This window comes from Manis pentadactyla, chromosome X (genome assembly GCF_030020395.1).
Source record: "Manis pentadactyla isolate mManPen7 chromosome X, mManPen7.hap1, whole genome shotgun sequence".
Lineage (NCBI taxonomy): Eukaryota > Metazoa > Chordata > Mammalia > Pholidota > Manidae > Manis > Manis pentadactyla.
The window spans coordinates 117,064,771-117,082,678 of NC_080038.1; the positions used below are offsets into that span (position 1 = coordinate 117,064,771).

At 49.0% G+C, this 17,908-nt stretch overlaps 1 protein-coding gene across 7 annotated transcripts in view; it reads right to left on the bottom strand.

The window, feature by feature from the left end:
- BCORL1 (BCL6 corepressor like 1) overlaps positions 1 to 17,908 on the bottom strand; it is a 58,984-nt gene that overhangs the window by 26,046 nt on the left and 15,030 nt on the right. For 6 of the 7 annotated variants that reach the window (XR_008995014.1, XM_036910961.2, XM_057495292.1 and 3 more), the window contains exons 2-6: positions 14,559 to 14,688; positions 10,000 to 10,090; positions 6,429 to 9,707; positions 1,880 to 2,045; positions 790 to 870 (exon numbers count right to left, since the gene is read on the bottom strand). Coding sequence is in view for 6 of the 7 variants with exons in the window: in XM_036910961.2 (XP_036766856.2) it covers positions 790 to 870; positions 1,880 to 2,045; positions 6,429 to 9,707; positions 10,000 to 10,090; positions 14,559 to 14,644 (3,703 nt within the window). In the remaining variant the exon portion in view is untranslated. Of the gene's footprint in view, positions 1 to 789; positions 871 to 1,879; positions 2,046 to 6,428; positions 9,708 to 9,999; positions 10,091 to 14,558; positions 14,689 to 17,908 lie in introns of those variants that run through there. The other variant, XM_057495294.1, reaches the window with a different exon arrangement.

Consider the following 17,908-nt stretch of genomic DNA (forward strand, 5'->3'; position numbering starts at 1 on the left):
TCACCATCAAGATCACACCGGGATCACCAATTTCCAGAGAACTGAATGCAGTACAGTGTGTCTAACAGTAAAATGGAACTGGCCTAATGTAATCACTCTTCCATGATTCAGAGGACACTTCAGGACTTTCCAAGGCCTCCAGGTTGTCATTCAGAGCTCCGCCGACCATTGCGTTCCCCATGTGCTGAGATGCCAGTTAAGAGAATGTCAGGTAACTGAGTTTACACTGTGCCCTGCTACCCAATTCTAGCTACTTACACTGAAATCTGGCTGAACCAGGGTAACCATTTCCTGTGCTACAGAGTAGCATGGAGGCTAGCAAACAATAGTGGTGGCTAGAAAGGACTATCATTTTCAGACACTGGGGGTTGAGCAATACAAATTCAGGGGACCAAATTTGATTCTGCTGGCCCTGCTGATGACTCAGTGACCATTTCCAATTTTAATGATGCCTACCACCTAGGGCAGTAAGACAGAGGCTCAAAGGTTAAAATAAATGTCCCATGCCCAAGACTGGCCCCAATAATTGTGAGATGCCAAAGCTCGGAGTAGACCAGTTTTTGTGAGTGGTGCAGGCCTCTCCTCCTTCCACCATTGGCTGCCAAGAAGAGATGTCAAATCCCTGTTCTGAAAGGCTAATAAGCAAACAGTCCTAAAACCATGGGCAGTACCCCCACCCCCACTCTGAGCTCTCTTGTCTCTGCAAGGAGCTGGGTATCTTGGCACAGTGAATCAAACTCCTGACTCTCCACCTAGGCCAAGATGGGCCATGGTCTCAGACTCACTCACCAGACTGACTGCGTGTCCGGGTGCTCAGAACCACTGGTATGAAGTCGCGGAAACTGCTCTTTGCTTTCTTTTCCAAAGAACCTAGGGTTTCAGGGCAGATGACAGAAATATCACAGGCAGAATCTAAAGACTGGAAAGCCCCCTTGAGAGACCCAGGATGTTAAAATCAGAGGAGGGTTTGTATTTTCCCTGGGTGACACTTATTAGCTCCCCTTATACTGCTGTCACCTATGTATTCTCTTAGAGCACTTTCCTATGGTTTTTGAAAACAGGGAGCTGGGTCATTTTTGCTGACACCAAAAAAGGCAGGGTACAGAATCGATTTGCCAGCATGCCAAGAAGTTGAAGACCCGGCTGCCTGTACGACTATGAGGCTGCACCTCCACAAAGTTATAACTAAGCTGGAGCAGGTCCCAGAGAGGGGCAACCTCAATGGATCCTAGAAGACTGAGCAAGGCAGGAAGATGGGAGCAAAGAGTGGCTGACAGAGGCAAACTGCTGCATGAGAACAAACAAAGAAACAGCTCATGTCAGATGGGCAAGGCCATAAACACAGGCTACTGTGGGCAGGAATATTTAGGCTTCTCTCTCTGATGAAGGCACCTAGGAACTATCAGTGGTGGAGCATACAGGTTAAGTAAACACCTCCCATCCCAAACCTCCTGTGTGTTCCCTAAATAATAAGGGCTTTAGGACTTCTCTAAACCTCCTAGCTAGCTAGGTATCAATTTTTAACTTTTTATTAAGGGAGTTTCCAAATATACTGAAGATAGAGAAAACAGTATCATGAACCTCCCACCCCATTCTGCTGTTTTAGTCTCAATCCTCATTAAAACCTTTTCGTCTCTGAGCCTAGACCCACTGCAGAGTAACAGGTTGCAGGACTGACTTTTGTCTGAAAACAACTATCTTCAGCCTTCAGAGAGTGCCTTATCCTAGCAACCAGGCCGAGCAGAATAAGCCCTTCTCCCTTGCCTTCCACAGTAAGGAAGTTGTACTTTTCTGGGCAGGCTCAGAGCCTCCCCTTCCCCGACCCACCAAGGGATCCTTCTACAGCCCAGCCCAGAGGGCCAGGACCTGTGGGGCCTACCTTCCTCATGGCCATCGGCTCGCCTTCCTGGAGACTGGGACCCCAGCTTTGTTGGCTTCTGGTGCTTGTGCTTTACCCTGACTCCATTGTGCTCTTTTCCTGAATCTGAAGCCTCCCTGGGGCTTTTCTTGGTGGGTTCCTGGGAGTCACTAGGCAGCTTCCGGCACTGTGGAGAGGTAGAGAGAGTCAGGTGTGAGGTCAGTTTTGCTTCTTCAGAAAGCTCTACTATTGTTGAGTCCTGTGCCCCGTTTCTGACTCATGGACATGAGTGATCCAAGTCGGGGTCAGGGGGATGGGGCTGCCTACTGCCTTCCACAGCAAGCTACAGTGGCTTTGGGGAATAAAATCTATGCCCCAGATAATCCCCACAGACATCCACACCCCATCATTTTTACAGGTCCACAGTCTGCAATCACAAGCGGAATAAACACCCAAAGTCATTTTAAAAGGTCCCATACTTTCTATATACAAACAGCAATGGGGAGACAGGCAGAAAACAAAAATGCCTCTTCTGCAAGTCGGGAGACCACACTGTCCAAATGACTTCACTGTGAGTGGTACTGACGCCAGCCATTGAACATAATTCTCAGGACGGGTCAACTCAAGAGAAATTTTCACATGTAAATTAACGTCAGAAAACAGGTTTGACTAAGGCAACAAGAAAGGCACAACATGGGAGAAATTCAATCTCCCCATGCTTAGGAAGGTACTGCAAGAGTCCAGGCACTGTTCATAGTTTTATGCTCCATAGCACTTCCAACTCTTTCAAAAGTTCTCCTCTCTGTTATTTGATCTGATCTTCCCAACAACCCTGAGAGGAGTTAGTGTCATCCCCACTGAACAGACGAGGAAACTAAGGCTCCAAAATAAGAGGTTAAACGATTTGGCCAGGCAAGGTGTCCGCTCACTCATGGGCTGCTACTTGCCAGGCAAACCTGCCAGTTAGCACACTGTGCCTGCAGTGAGGAAGTGGCAGAGCTAAGACAAAGACCCGGGGCCCTGGGCTCCCAGCCTGGGCCTCTGTGTCAGGTCTTACTCCTCTCCTTCCCTAATGGCATCCTCAAATGTTTTTGCTCAGCCCCACTCACACCACCACCACCCAGTACATCAGATAAGCACAATGGTTGTGCATCCATGCTACAAGGACACTCTCTGCCTAATGGTCACATATTGTCACAAGCTTTGAGGTCTCTCCATGCCACTAAATAAGAAATAGGGCAAAGTAGAAATTTTCAGTATTCTAGTATCTAGGGAGTGCAGAATAAGCAAAACCTTTTAACAATGAAAGTAGGCCCTAGGAAGAAAGGAGAACTTGTTTTCCCCCTAAGCAGATACACATGCTGCCTTCTGGAAGGTTATCACTGTCTAGCTCCAGCAAAGGGGAGAGCAGATATTTTACTGATGGAACATTTTCTGAGGCAGGGTGGGGGCAGAGGAGAGGGGTCCTCAATTCTCCAGGGATAGGGAGTCACTATTCCCCATCAAATTCCAGGGACTCTTACTAGCCCTTAACCTCCTCCTGCTTCTTTTCCAACAGAGGGCTGAGCTGAAAATGCAAGTTCAGTTTCCCCCTTTGCTTGCTGCCAGTTCCTACAAACCGAAGTGTTAGGAGAAAGAATTAATTGGAGAGGAAAGAGGAGGATGGGAACTGCTGCTTAAAATCTGACCTTCAGGTATGGCCAGAGAAAAACTACAATAAGTCAGGGGGAATACAGTTAAAATGCACATGAATTTGAACATGTCCTATTTATTTCTGAATATCATTTTTAGCTGGCTCTTTCAAGTGCAGATCATTAACTTTTACTTCCTAAGACAGACAAAAACAAGTAAAACAGAACATCTAGAAGGGATTTCTATCTGTATGTTCTGCAAGGGCAGACCTGAGAGTAAAAATATGTCACACACTCCAACTTGGCAAGAAGTTGGGAGGATGGGGAGACTGTGTAAGATGAATGTTCTGGATAATAGAGTTTTGAAAGGTTTTCCAAAGAATTTTTCAGAGGATGAGAAAACAATAAAATACACCCAGCTGCAGATGAAGCAGAACTCTTTCTTTGCTTATGATTCAGAAGGCCCTTCAGGATTCCATGAGGCCTTGGGGCAGGTGGTGTAGGAGACAGGAGACAATTCTGATTCTTGGTATTCCATACCCTGAAAGGGGCTGTTTTGAATTAACCCTGATCTTCGTTTGCTTATCAACAGTTTCTTTCTCACGAAAATGGAACGTAAGAAATGAAAGATCTAAGTAATTTACTCTCCACCAAAATGGACATTTACTAAATCATTATAGCAGTTGCTAAGAGTTACTTCAAGCCCCTGATATCTTGTCACTTTATTCTCTCCCCTCTTCAGTGGGCCCAGTGAACTGTTCATCTAAAATGGTAAGGGGCAGTGCCTGCCTGTCATCGAGTCACATGCAAGACATAAGCAGGGACCACATCTATTTTGTTGGTAATACTAACAATAAGAACAGCAGCCGAGAACACTTATGGAGCACTTACTATGCCAGGCGCAGATCTAAGCATTTACCTGCATCATCTCATTTAATCTCTTTTAAACAACCGCTTTGTTAACATATAATTTATTGAGATATACCATGCAATTCACTTATTTAAGTTTACAACTCATTATTTTTAGTAGTCACAGAGTTGTGTAACGGTCATCACTATCTAGTTCCAGAACTTTTCATCACCCCAAATGGAAACCCCATACCCAGGAAGCCACCACTCCCCATTCCCCATCCCCTCCAGTCTTAGGCAACCACCCATCTACTTCCTGTCTCTATCAATGTGCCCGTTCTAGACATTTCACATCATAGTCTCATTTAATCCTTACACAGACCTATGAATAGATTCTATTATTTCATTGTACAGATGAGAAAACTGAGGGCCAGAGAGATTCAGTAACTTGACTGGTAACACACAGCTGGGAAGACACAGGACCAAGATTCAAACTCGGACACAATGCCTGGCTCCAGAGAGCACACTCCTCACCAAAATGGCATAGCGCCCTCCTAAAGATGTAGTCCCACTGCCTGGGAGCAACTGGCATTTAGTAGCCACTCAACAAACACCTGCTAACTGGTCAGTGAAACAGCTATACATACAGGAGAGTGGATGATAGTGTGGCCTAGCTGGAAATGGGCACGAACTTTGCAACTAACAAGACCAGAGTCTGAGTTCCAGCTCTGCCATTTAGTGGCTGTGTAGCTTTGGGTAACTTACCCCCTCAGTATGTTTCCTTCATTTTTTTATCTGTAAAGTGAGCACAGCAGCCACCTCTTAGAGTTATTGGTAAGTTATTGTAAGTTAGGTAAGGGTTGTAGGAAGCACTTGGTATGTAGTAGGAGTTCAACAGACAATAACACCTAAAATGACATCAACTTTTACCACCACCCAGGGCATATCACAGTTACCTAAGCAAACGCTATACATATGCTCTGCTATGTCATTGCCTGTGTTTCTACTTGGCAAATCTCTGCCATACAGGCGTGGTTGCGAGTTCATTGAGAAAAACTCACCCAAACTCTATCCCCAGGGTTCTTAATCTGGAGTCCATGGGTGGGCTTTGGGGAGGGGGTGGGTCCAAGAATCCCTTGACATTATTGGCAAAATTCTGAGGTCGTGTTTCTGGGGACAGGGTCTCATCAGCTTCTCAAAGCACACTGTGGTCCAAAAAAGACTAAGAACTTCTGCCACAAACAAATTCACGGCCCTCTGGCTAGAAATCTGTTCGTGAGTGTTATGTCAACATCCAATCGGAAGGTTTGTTAACACAATTTCAAATTGTTCCCTATGTTCAATAAGTCCTATCCTCAACTGTTTCAAGAATCTCCTTGGATCACCAGTGTGGCCTCTGCATCCCATCTGGAGGACTACTGGATTCAAGTTGACCCTCTTGGCCTGCATTTTTGCCTAAAACCCTGCCATCATTCTTAGCCTATTAAGAACCCTGACCCAAATGCCCACCTGCCTCGCACAGCAAATTCCCAATGGGCCGAAATCCGAAGCTGTCACTCCAAGCACTAAGAGGGTAGGGAACTGGTGGATGAGCCCAGAACTAATTGGTTCTGGCCACACAAAACTCCAAGCAAATCCAGAGCAGGCTTCATCAGTGATACAGAGACCAAGCTTGTCAAAGGCCCCTTCTCTCCCTGGGCCCCAAGTTCTCAAGGCCAGCAGTCAGTCTCAGTGAAAGAAAAGGAAGGATGGTTATGCACGGAAGGGCCTGACATTAATTGATTTCTGTTGCCAATACCTTCTTCTACTTTCCATCCTCATCTGGGATAGTGACTTCCCTAGCCTCAGGGACCGAATCATTTCCCACAACCTATAAAATACAAGCCAGCCCCTCCCCATGCTAAAATACCATATATAGATAATATGACTTAGAAAGGGGACAGCAGGTCATCACTCACTTTACAGGAGCCTTCCCATCAGTTCTGTTCACAGAGCTACTCAAGAATACTGCCACAGGAGGTTGACATCTGTAGTACAAAAGCAGACCCCCAGTGTGTCGGCCCTGCCTTCAACCTCAGCCCAGCACTCACCTTGGGTCCAGGGGAACTCTGGGTTACGACCTCGGCCTGTGGCTGCTGCTCCTCAGCATCCTTCTCTTTGCCACACTTCATTTTTTTGGGGGTCAGAGATTCGGTCACCCCATCAGTCGCCACTGAGTCTGGCTGCCACTTGTTCTTGCAAGCAAAGCCACCTACGCTTTCCTGTTTCACTCGAGCCTGCTCGGCCTTACTACGAACTTCAGCTTGGCCCCGCTGGGCAGCAGCTGGGAGGCCATCGGCCCGGAAGCAGGTGGCTAGATTGAAGACCACATCACCACCCACCTTCTCCATGTTCACCCGCCCGAGGTCCACCTGGCTTCCAAGCTGTGAAAGCTCAGTGCTGGAGCCCCTCTTGCCGCTTGGGACCACATCCAAAATAAGTTCCTTAGGGTGGCTGTCATGAGGTAGCGAAGGCAGCTCCGGCATCTTGTGCAGGTTCTGGGGGGTGTCCAAGTCCAGCTCATGGGACATGTACGTGGCCAGCACTTGGTTCTTAGGCTTTGTGTCTCCTGCCAACTTCAGGCCACAAGCCCCCTGGGGGCCTTCCATCTCAGGAGTGCCATCAGGGCAGAGGTGGCTCTCTGATTCCTCAGGCTCCTGATTTACTCTTACGTCCCCACTACTGGGCTGAACAGACAGTGCCAGGGTCCCTGTCTGTGGGCTGAGAGTCGGGAGGACAGGGTTGACTTGTTCTTCATAAGGCTTGGCAGCAATCCGGCAAGTTTTGTTCTTTGTGCCAGTGTCCTGCTCTGGAGCAAAGGGGCCCCCAGGCTGTGACTGCCCCTCAGGAAGTCCATGTACAGCTTCACTGGGGCCAAGAGTTGGCACACCAGAAAACTCAGAAACAATGCTGGTAGGCCTGATGGGCACCCCCTGACTGGGGGTGAGCTGCCCAGCACTGGAAATGCCAATGGAAAGCAGAGACGCCTGCTGGTAAGGTGACCAGCCAACAGGCAGGACCTGGGTGCTGGTGGGTTTCCCATTGACTGAACACCGTGGGTAAATATTTGCTAGCCCTGTGGGCTTCCAGAGAGACAGCTCCTTGGTTTGGCACCCTGGCAACCCAGGGGCAATGCGGGCTGGGGTGTAACGTTTGACTGTGCTTGGTTGTCCCTCAGTCCCAGCCTGGTTGCCCTTTTTGCCACAGGGGGCACTAGTGCTCTTAGGCTCCCCTTGATCGATGATGGAGATGGGCTCTTGCTTGGGCAGATGGCGGGGATCTCGGTTGAGGCCCAGGTTGGGGTCCTTGTTCAGCAGCAGGGATGCAGGCACTGGGTTGGCCACCCCCACGTAGGTGCCAGGAATGGTGCTGATCAGTGCAGTTGAGTTCTTTACCCAGGTGCTTGGATCCCCATTCCTCACAATCTCAGGAAAGATGACGAAGGGTGAGGAATTGGGGCCCAGGCATGAGGTGACATTGCTGCCAGCAGCCTGGGTTGTGCGCTGAGACCTAGACAGGACTGTGGAGAGGAGGGCCTTGCTGCTGGTGTGCACAGGGGTCAACACAGGCATGGGGGGTGTTTTGCGCTGGTTCGGCAATGGAAGTTTCTGGCGGTTGGACTTGGAGGAGAGGTCAAGTGGCATCTCACTGCACTCAGGTGGAGAGGCCATCTCTCGCTCCAGCTGTGGAGGTGACTTGAGGGGAGAGAAGGTGACAGAAGTCCCTTCTGTTTGCTGCTCGCCACCACCTGGCATCTTGGTGGGGTGCGGTAGAGCTGAGCTCCCGCTGGGGGTTGGCAGCAAAGGCTGTGGAGTTGGAAGCACCTTAGCAGAAGCAGAGGAGAGGGAAGTGTCTGCCAAAGGTCCAGGGACCCTATCGGGTGCAGGCTGGGTGCTGGTGCTGCCTGACGGGGAGGCACAGGGGAGCTTGTTCACCTCCAGAGAGACCAGCTTAGAATCTGAAGTCAGAGGCCGGGCCACTGAAAACGCATATGGGTAAGACCGTAGCTCTGGGGAGGCCAACATGCTAGGGAGACACCTGTCCTGCAGGTAGGATGGCAGGACAGGGAGTGTAATAGTGGAGGAGACCCCCAGGGTGGTTGGCAGTGTGGCCACACTGAGTGCCTGCCCACAGCTCGGAGGTGGGATATAAACCAGCGGCTGGCTTGGGGTCAGTACTGTCCCTGGCTGAAAGGACAGAGGGACTTTTTGCATAGCTGGTGTCTGAGCTGCAGGAAAACACACTCGACTCAAACTAAAGGAGGCTGGGATGGGTGCAGAGGTGGGAATGGCAGTTGGCGTGGCAGCTGGCATGGGTGTGGGGGCTGGAGTGAAGATTGGGGCTGGGGTGGGTGCAGGCACTGGTGTAGGAGCAAAAGCAGGGATGAGGGTCGGGGTAGAAGGTGGGCCAGAAGATAGGGTTGGGGTGGGCATCGGTACTGATAGAGAAGCAGGAGCTGCTGGAGACGTAGACGCTGGCATGGTAGCCAGAACTGGAGTGGGGACAGGTGTGAGGACTAGGGTTGGAGCTGAAGGGGGCACAGGAGCCTGGATCAGAGCCAAGGGAGGAGCTGAAACTGGGACTGAGAGTGTGGCTGGGGCCGGAGCCGACAAGGGAACAGGGCCTGAAGGGGGAGCAGAAGCTGGCACGGGCACCAAGACGGAGGCCGAAACCGAGAGGGGTTTCGAATCAGAGATGAGTGTGGGCAGGGATGGAGGGGCCGGAGCTGGAGCCAGAGCCGGGACTGGAGCTAAGGAAGAGGAAGGAGCTGGCACCGAAGTGGCAACTTGGACAGGTACCAGCCCAGAATGGGGCACTGGGGCAGGGATGGAAAGGGGAAGCTTGAATGGATCTGGAACAGACCGGGGGACAGACGCCGAACTGGGAGCAGGGGGGCAGATGGGGGCTGGCATCGGACTGAAGTTAGTGGTGACCAGTGGCAGGGTTCCCTCCACAGGTACTCCAGTTCCCAGAGTTGCCAAAATGAAAGTATTCTTCTCTGCAACACCGTGCCGAGAGTCCAAAGCCTTTACACCGGCTGGTGAGCAGTCAACCTGTTTGCTCATTTGGGTGCCAAGGGGAGTCCAGGAGCAGTCAGTCCTGCTGTTGCTGGCCTCGGCGTTGTCAGGAGGGGGAAGCTTGAGCCCGTCTCGTGGGCTACTCAGTGGCACCAAGAGGCCCTCAGCCTCAGCTGCATTCCCAGCATAGTCCATTTTCGGCTGGGGGTTGTCAGGCTTATCTTCTGACTTGTGCCTAAGTTTTTCTGTTGTACTGCCATCTGGGTCTGTCCCCGGGGCATTGCTGCCACTTCCAACTGCTGTGAGCTCCACCTGCAACGACAGAGTAGTGCGCCCGTCTTAGCTGGCTCTCTGCAGACAGTGCAAGTGTCCCAAGGCCCAGGAAAAGCAGCTGCTGGTCCTCTGCAACTCGACCAACTGGGTCTTGGCAGAAGCAAAGAGCAGCTGACCAATTTCTGTCTCACATACAGCAACTCCTGGGAAATACCCTAATCCTTTCTGTCCCCTCTTGTCCCCCTTTTTGGGTTGGCAGGCTGGGCACGTTGCCTGGGCTGTTCAGCCCCACCCTTTGGTGGGCAACATGTGGCTCCACATGGCCCCTTACCTTGGAAAAACTGCTGCTGACACAAAACTCCTGAGATCTAAAGTGCTGGCAGTCACCTGTCGTGGACTCCTCATCAGAAAGAGGTGCTCTTCTAGCATGGGAGACACAACCAGAGAAGGGACATGAGGTCTAGTCTTTGGGCCATCACCATCTTCCCCCAAAATGCCCCCTGCCTGCCTGGGTTCCCATAAAACCTTCCTAACTTCCCTTGATGGCTTTGGGAAAATCATAAGGAACTGAGGGTGTCCAGGTAACAAACCAGAGCCTCCATGCTGAGCTTTGCACGTTCCTGCAAAGGAACCCAATCTGACTAGACTCCCCTCTTTGGGCCATATTATATATCCTGTTTCCTGGGGCTCTCACCAGAAGTGTGGAGGACACCCGAGTCCCTCTGCCTTGTCCCTGAAGCTGACCTGTCAAAGTGACTGTCCAGGGGATAATGGGTATTGCCAATAGGGGAGAGGAGAATTACAGATGATCTCAAAAGGCATGTCAATCACTTTTTTCTTAAGTGCAATCTTATTTTAGGCCTATGAGGGAAGCTGGCTGCAGGTATCATAAGGGTAATCCTTTGCTAAAACAAATAACCAACTCCATTGTTGCATGTTGTAAATCTGAATCATCCCCTGTTCGCCCGATGGGCCTGCCTAAAGCAGATACACGTTTATCAGTACATGTAATGATGCTGACTCAAGACCACCAGGTCACTGGGTGCTGAGGGGCATTTCAAGGGCATGACTTCTTTCCCTCCAGGGTACCTCTTCCCCTATTCTAGAGTACCACTGAGCTCCAGTCAGTGCCCTCCCTCTTACCTTCCTATCTTTGCCTGTGTCCTATCCCCTGCTAGTTCCCTACTGTACCCTTGGCCTCGCAGCACCATCACATTCTCTCCCATCCCAAAGAGAGGCCTTCAAGGCCACAGGCTCCAAATTCAAGCTGGTATATCACAGAGGAAAGGGTTCAAGGTCAGAGAGCTAGGTCCCAAAGAGGAAAACTAAACTGTACCCCAACCTGCTCAAAAAGTCTTCTCCAAACTTCAGATAAGAATTTTAGAAAGTGGTACATCCTGACCAAAGAAAAAGGTCAGACTGGGAGGGTGAAATTGAAGAAAGGACAAACACCACTGGAAGTATGATATTTTGAGCACAGAGAGAATGTACTACTATCTGCGTAGGGAAGATACCAGTGGGGCAGGAGCCCTGGTGTGACAGGCCAAGTGGGAGCTTTGGGCCTCTGGGGAGGTACTGCCTGGGGGTTCATCCCCCTTCTTCAGAGCCTTGCCCTGAGCTCTGCAACCGGCCTCACTAGCCACCCTAGCCAAAGGGCAGACAGAGAGCCCACAGCGACCCCCACAAGACCAGAGAAGGCCCTGTTAGCCGCCCACCCCCCACTGGACCAGGGCACTGCTGATGGACTCCAAGACTGTACTTATGGTAGGAGAAGCAGAAAAGGCAAGAGGGATCATCAAGGGCCTCTCTCCATCTTTTCAGGGCTCCCAAAGGAGCTAACCGTGGTCAGGGGAGGCTTGTTCCCTTTAAAAGGCAGGCAGGCTGGCAGAAGTGGAAGGGTTCACTGCTGGCTGTGACTCTGTGACTGTTGGTGACAAACAGAAATGATCATATGGGCAGGCAAGGGTAGAGATGTAGTTGGGGTCTTGAGGAAGGGAAGGTGGGGGGCCTGAGGGAAAGGGAAGACATAATTGGACATCAACTCCTGGGAGATCAGAGAAGCAAGACCTATACCCGGCCTTGGGCTGGGAGAAGTGAGTTCCAACTAGACTGGCCAGCAATGGTTTTGGGGAGAGGATGGTTGCAAGGGGCCAACCCCACAGGAGGGACCACAGAAGGAAGATGCTATTTATTTACATTCTTTCCCCTCCTGACAATACGTAGGAGGACCAGCTGCATACTTAACCCCCCTTGCTGGGCTCCCACCCTGCATAAAAGTACCTTGAAAGCAGAAACCCTGCCCTTGAAGGCAGCTACCGGAGAACAGCAGAGACAGCCAGCCCAGGGACTCTGGAAGTAGCAGCGGGACGGTCAGTGCTGGCCAGTCCGGCCACACCCACGCCTGCCTGAGTGCCAGCCCCTGAGGCTCTGGGAAAGTGTCATGCAGCCATGTTTCAAATCCTCTGAGGAGAGGGGTGTGCAAAGCTAAGCAAACGTTAAATTACTCCATTGAGAGAAGAGGCTGGGACAGGAATAGCTTGCAGGGGAGGGGTGCATGGGAAGAAGTGGGTCAACAAGGCAAAGTTAGAAGGGTACGGGTAGTGGACAGTCGGGACTGAAAATCGAACCCTGGGTTGTTTTGCTTAAAGCGTTGTTGAACGTAAAGCAGAAATGGCCATAACCTTTCATGGCTGTTTTCCTAATTATTAAGGGTTAGCACCACTATCAACCTGGCCCTTTTTCAGTTCCCACTGGGCCCTGACTACATGGCACACATCAGACTCTCCCTGCCTGAGTCCCAACATGCCCCAAGGCTGCATTCTTCCCAGCACACTGTGTGGGATATAGTAGCCCTCACTCTAACTCCCACCTATCCTTCAAGCCCTGGCTCCAACATCACTGCTTCTGGGAAGCCTTCCCTTATTCCCCCAGGAAGTTTGTCATTCTTGCATCTGGACCCGTACAGGAACTGCCCATGCCACTCTACGGCACTCACCACCGATGTCCTATGACCTATTGGTTTGCTCTCATTGGGTTAACAAATGTTTGTTGAATGAAGGAATGAGGGAGTGCAAGAAAGGAAGCAAGCAAACAAGAAAACAGATTTTGCTGGAGGTTTGTCTAGAGACAGCCACCTGGGGCCAGCAGAAAGCCCCTATCCCTGTTCCTGTGGTCATCAGCTACATCTAGTGAACATAAGTATACCATAAGAGTTAACCTCCAGATTCAGCTTTCTACCCAGAATTTCTAGGTTCTACAAGTTGTGAATGACTGAGGAAGATGACTTTTAAATAAGGTGAGATCACATTTTGGAAATCAGCTGTAGCATGGCCTACACTGTAGCAAGAAGGCGACAATAAAGGGTAGATGAGATCAGAAGTGACAATGCTTAAAAGGTCATCTTAACCACTAGGTACATTTGGTAATTTAACATCCCAAGAAAGGTCCATAAAGAGGGAAAAATCAGGTTTCAGTCCCTTCCTGCAGTGAACCAAGGGAAACTGTCCACTGATTTTTTTGAAGGCTCTAGTCCAGACTTCTGCATCAAAGTCTCAACTAGTTAAAACTAGCTGCCAATGAATATTTGCACAAATCAATACCACCACCCTGCCATCCCTAGATCATCTCTTAGTATTTATCTAAGGACACACATCATATGCAAAGGAAAATAACTTTCTTATGCAGATCTGAGAAGAATTTCGTCTTATTTTCCTTTGTCTTGATTTCTCTATTCTAAAATTAAATTCCTTTTTAGTCCATCTGTAACCTGTTCCTCAGCATACAGAACATTAAACTACCAGACACTAATGGTTTTTAAAAAATGAGGTCTGTTCTCCTAACCTGAGCCTCAAACAAGTACATACTTCCCCAGTTAAGAACAGAAGAAGGAAGTAAATACACACAAAAATGTCTGTGCCTTCACCCTTCAAAATGACCAGTACTCCCCCATATGCACAATCACCCATGCACACACTTCTAAGCCTTATCCAGGGAGATGCCAGGTCTTGAATCCCAGGAGAAGTCATATTGTTCCATGTTCTATGTGACTGATCTGATATATTTGGATTTAAACAGTCAATGGATAGAAACAACAGCTAAACACCATCAAACATGGGGGAGCCATGCCCTGTCTAAAAATGGGAAAGGCATTGCAACCATCATACACTGCTCTTTGGCCAAGAGTCATGAAAGTCAAGTAAAAAATTTGAAGGCCATTTCGAGTCCGTATGTGATAGACTTTTGAGCCCTTTAATTGGGGGGGTTAGGGTAGGATGGGAGTGGGCAGGATCAGGAAATGGCCTCACATGGTCTACTAAATATTTTGGTGAACAAGACAATTGAAAACACACACAGATCAAGCAAGATCACCGACTATCAATTTCATATGAAAACTACATTAAGCAGTTCGATCTTCCTTTGATACTTAAGGATCTCACAGCAAATTGTCATTAGCCTCATGAGGCAAGGAAGCACTCATCACCAGAATACCCACTAACATTTCCCAGTGTATGACTGAATGATAAAACCTCCTTGCTTCTAGGCTTAGATCAAAGGCCAAAAATATCTTACATATATCCTTGATCACCAAACACGGATGCCGCAAATAAAAATTGCAATCGCCTGAGCTTCCCCTTACTCCACAATCTGAAGGTTCTAATGAGTGGACAACCACTAGCTGGCAAAAGGTCATGTGTTGGCCTTCTCACCTTCTTCTGAACAGGGACAGCATGGCATTGTTGGTACCTGGCCACTCACACATTGCAGGAAAATAAGAAACAAACAACAGCTTCCTCCCCAGGACTCCTCCCCAGGCCCTAGTGTGGCTACACTTCTGGTGCTTAGATACCACACACTAGAAACTGGCAACAGTCAACTTCCCAGCCTCCTCACCTCTCCTCGTTGATGCCACACATGCGAATCCGGTCAGAACTGGTCCAGTTGTGCACGCCGCTGTAAAGCGGTGCTGTAGAGATCATGACAGCCACTCACCACCAGATAAGACGTGTTGTGGCCACTCCCTCTGGGGAAAAAGAACTTCAAAAAATCAAAACCCATAACAGGGACAGCTGCTTGAACTCCCTTTAACAAGAAAACATTTAAATGAAGGTAATTACAGCACCAAAATGTTAAAGCAATCTCTCTCACAAGCCAGACTGCTATGGAGAATAAAGGTCCAAACGGGAACGAGAGGACACCAGTTTTCCAGGAATCCATAGGTTTCTGGATGGAGACAAGGATGCTGTTAATCACCTAGAGTGATTTTTAAATTATCTTAAAGACAGATATGCTTCAGTGTTCGAGGAAATTTAACCTATTTCAGACAAATGAAATGACAGTGTATTTTTCTATGCACAGCCTGACCAACTACAATTTGAGGGTTGTTCCTATATATGAACAGTGTGTTGAAAGACTACTGGGATCTTTTCCCCATCAATTTTCTAATCCCTGGGCACTGAAATACTTGAGTGATGTACCAATGTAAGTTCTCCAGAGGAAGCACATGCTTTCTTCATTAACCCTTCAAAAAAACTCTATTCTGATTTGAAGTTGGGAGTTACATAGATATAATGCAGATATCTAACTCAGTTTAAAGTTCCCTCCAAATCAGATGCAATATTCCTTATACTGTGACCACAAATGAGCAAACAAAAAACAATGTTCCATCAAGAACTACAGATTTCTGTCCTTGTCCCTTCCTATCAACCTCTCATCCCTATGACCTACCATCCCATTCACCCAGCCAGTGTCTAGCTCTCACTCTTGGACAACCACTGCACAGCCAATTCACTTTCCAGAGAAAATGAGGTATCAAGAAAAAGAGGTTTATTCAATGAGATTGTCTTGAGACCCTTAAACTCTTGAGGTAACTTACTAGCTAAAAGCCTTATTCATCAAAGCTCAACTGAATAGAACCCTACAGTGATCAGAATTTTATGCTGTTCACCACTTCCCAAAGAAGTCAATCACAGTAAAAGATAGTCACATCAGTGATTTATTTCATTTATCCTTTACACAGTTTCAAAAATTGTTCATATTCAACACAGTATCACTCATACAATATTTATTGCACTCCTACTATCACCAGCACTGTCCTAGGTACTGGGGAGCTAACAATTAACAAAAAAGACCAAAACTTCCTGCTTCATGGAGCTTATATTCTAGTGGAAAGAGATGGACAATAAATACATTAAGTGATTCTATGTTCTAGTAGGTTAGAAAGTGATATAAGAGGCTAAGTAAGAGGCATGGCAATGGCAGCAAAGAATGGGCTACAACTTCAAAGTGGGTGATCAGGGTAGGCGTTTGCTGAGGAGACGTTTAAACATCCTGAAGGAAGCAAAGGGGTGAGCTATGTGGGTATCTGGGGGAAGAGCATCCCAGGCAAAGGGAACAACAGATGCAAAAGTCCTAAGGCAGGAGGCTGTCTGCTAAGATCAAGGAAGAGCCAGAAGGCCAGTGAGGGAGGAGCGGCGAGGTGAGCTAGAGCAGAGCCACGTCCCTTCCTCTCTCCTTCATCCTCACCCTGCTCCCTATCTCTACAGTATAAAATACTGTTGCCCTCACCCCTTTTTTTCCTATTTGCCCCTTTCCTGGCTTTCCTGACCCAATGCCTGCTGACTTCTCTAAGACCCTTCTCTCCCACCATCTGTCCTGAAACTGGGACCTCATTTCCCCACCTCTACCACCCTCCTCCATTGCTTCCCCTTTCCTCCCTCTTTCTCTTTCTACTCCCATGCATCTCTGCTTTCCCTTTCCCTCCCCATCAGTCTCTCTCCCATCTCCTCTATCGCTCCTGCTCACCTCCCTCTTCCCACTATCACTCTCCCAGCTGTCTCTCCCCCATTGCCCACTTCTCCCCTCCCTCTCTCCTGCCTCTGAGCACAGTATCTCTCCTCTAACATTCTCCCCTCTCCCACCTCTTGCTGACCCTTCCCCTCCTTGATCTCCCATCCTCATTTCCCCTCAGACTTCACTCTCTCCTCCCTGTCTCCCCCTCCTTCCCTCTCTCCCTTCCCCTCCCCTCTACTCTTAGTCCTCCTGCTTCAGCCTTCAGTCTCCCTCTCTGGCTTCCTGTCTTCCCTGTGTCTCTTCTGTGCTCCTCCTCAGTCTCTGTCTCTCCAGCTTAGCCTGGCCCTGGCTGTCCGCCCCCCCACTCCACCCCTGTCCCTCTGTGTGTGTATCTGTCAGCCCTGCTTTTCCTTCTCTCTCGGCTCAGGAGCACCCACACTCTCAGCTCACCCCTCTGTGCACTGATGATTCCCAAATCTGTATCTCTAGCCCTGACCTCTCTCCTTATACCCAGACCAGAATCTCTAGCTGCCAGCAACTTGCTGTTAATTGGATGTCCACCGAGCCACTCAGACTCAATGTGTCTCAAACTGAACTCATTATCCATTCCCATAAACCTGCTCTCCACCCCCCATGCCCAGCATGTTTCCTATCTTAGTTAATAGCACCACTGTCCCCTAGCCTGGAAATTTCAGCCATGTCAACTCAACTCCTTCTCTCCCCCACCACCCAAATCCAATCAGGAGTCAAACCTTAATAATGCCATCCCCATGTTGTCCTTCTATCCCTCTCACCACTGCCCTGATGCAGGCCCTCATCCCCTTTCACCCAGAATATTACAATAGTCTCTTAACTTGTCTCTCTGCCTTCAATCTCTTGGTTCTACAATCAATTCACCTTCTAAAACACCAGTTCAATCATGCCATCCCCTCCCTCCTCAAAAACTTTCAATTGCTCTGTCTTGAGAACCAGCTCCCATTTCTTAGCACAGCATTCAGGGCCCTCTGTGACCTGACTTCACACCTCCTTTCCAGTCTCCTCTTTGGTGACATCCTATTTCCCTGCCACCCTTGCCATCCCAGGTCCTGACACTTCCCTGAACAGACCCTCCAGTTTCAGGACATGGCTGTTTCCTCACTCTGAAATAGCCTCTCCTGGGTCCCCTCCTTCTCTCTGTTACCCCTCAAAGCCTAGCTTCAATGTCATCCTGTTATCCCCCCAGCCCCAGCCCCAAGTCAGCTACCTTCTCCCTCTCTGGTTCTCTTCCAACATTTCATTCCTACACAGCACTGATTCTTATTCCCTTCTGCAGTGTGGTTAGTTGGAGGCGTGGCATGTCCGTCTTCCACATCAGACAATCAGCTACTTAAAGTAAAAAATACCATCTTTTCTGTCTCTGGTTCCTCTGCAGTGTCTTAACATACAGTAAGTACTCAGTAAATGCATGTGCT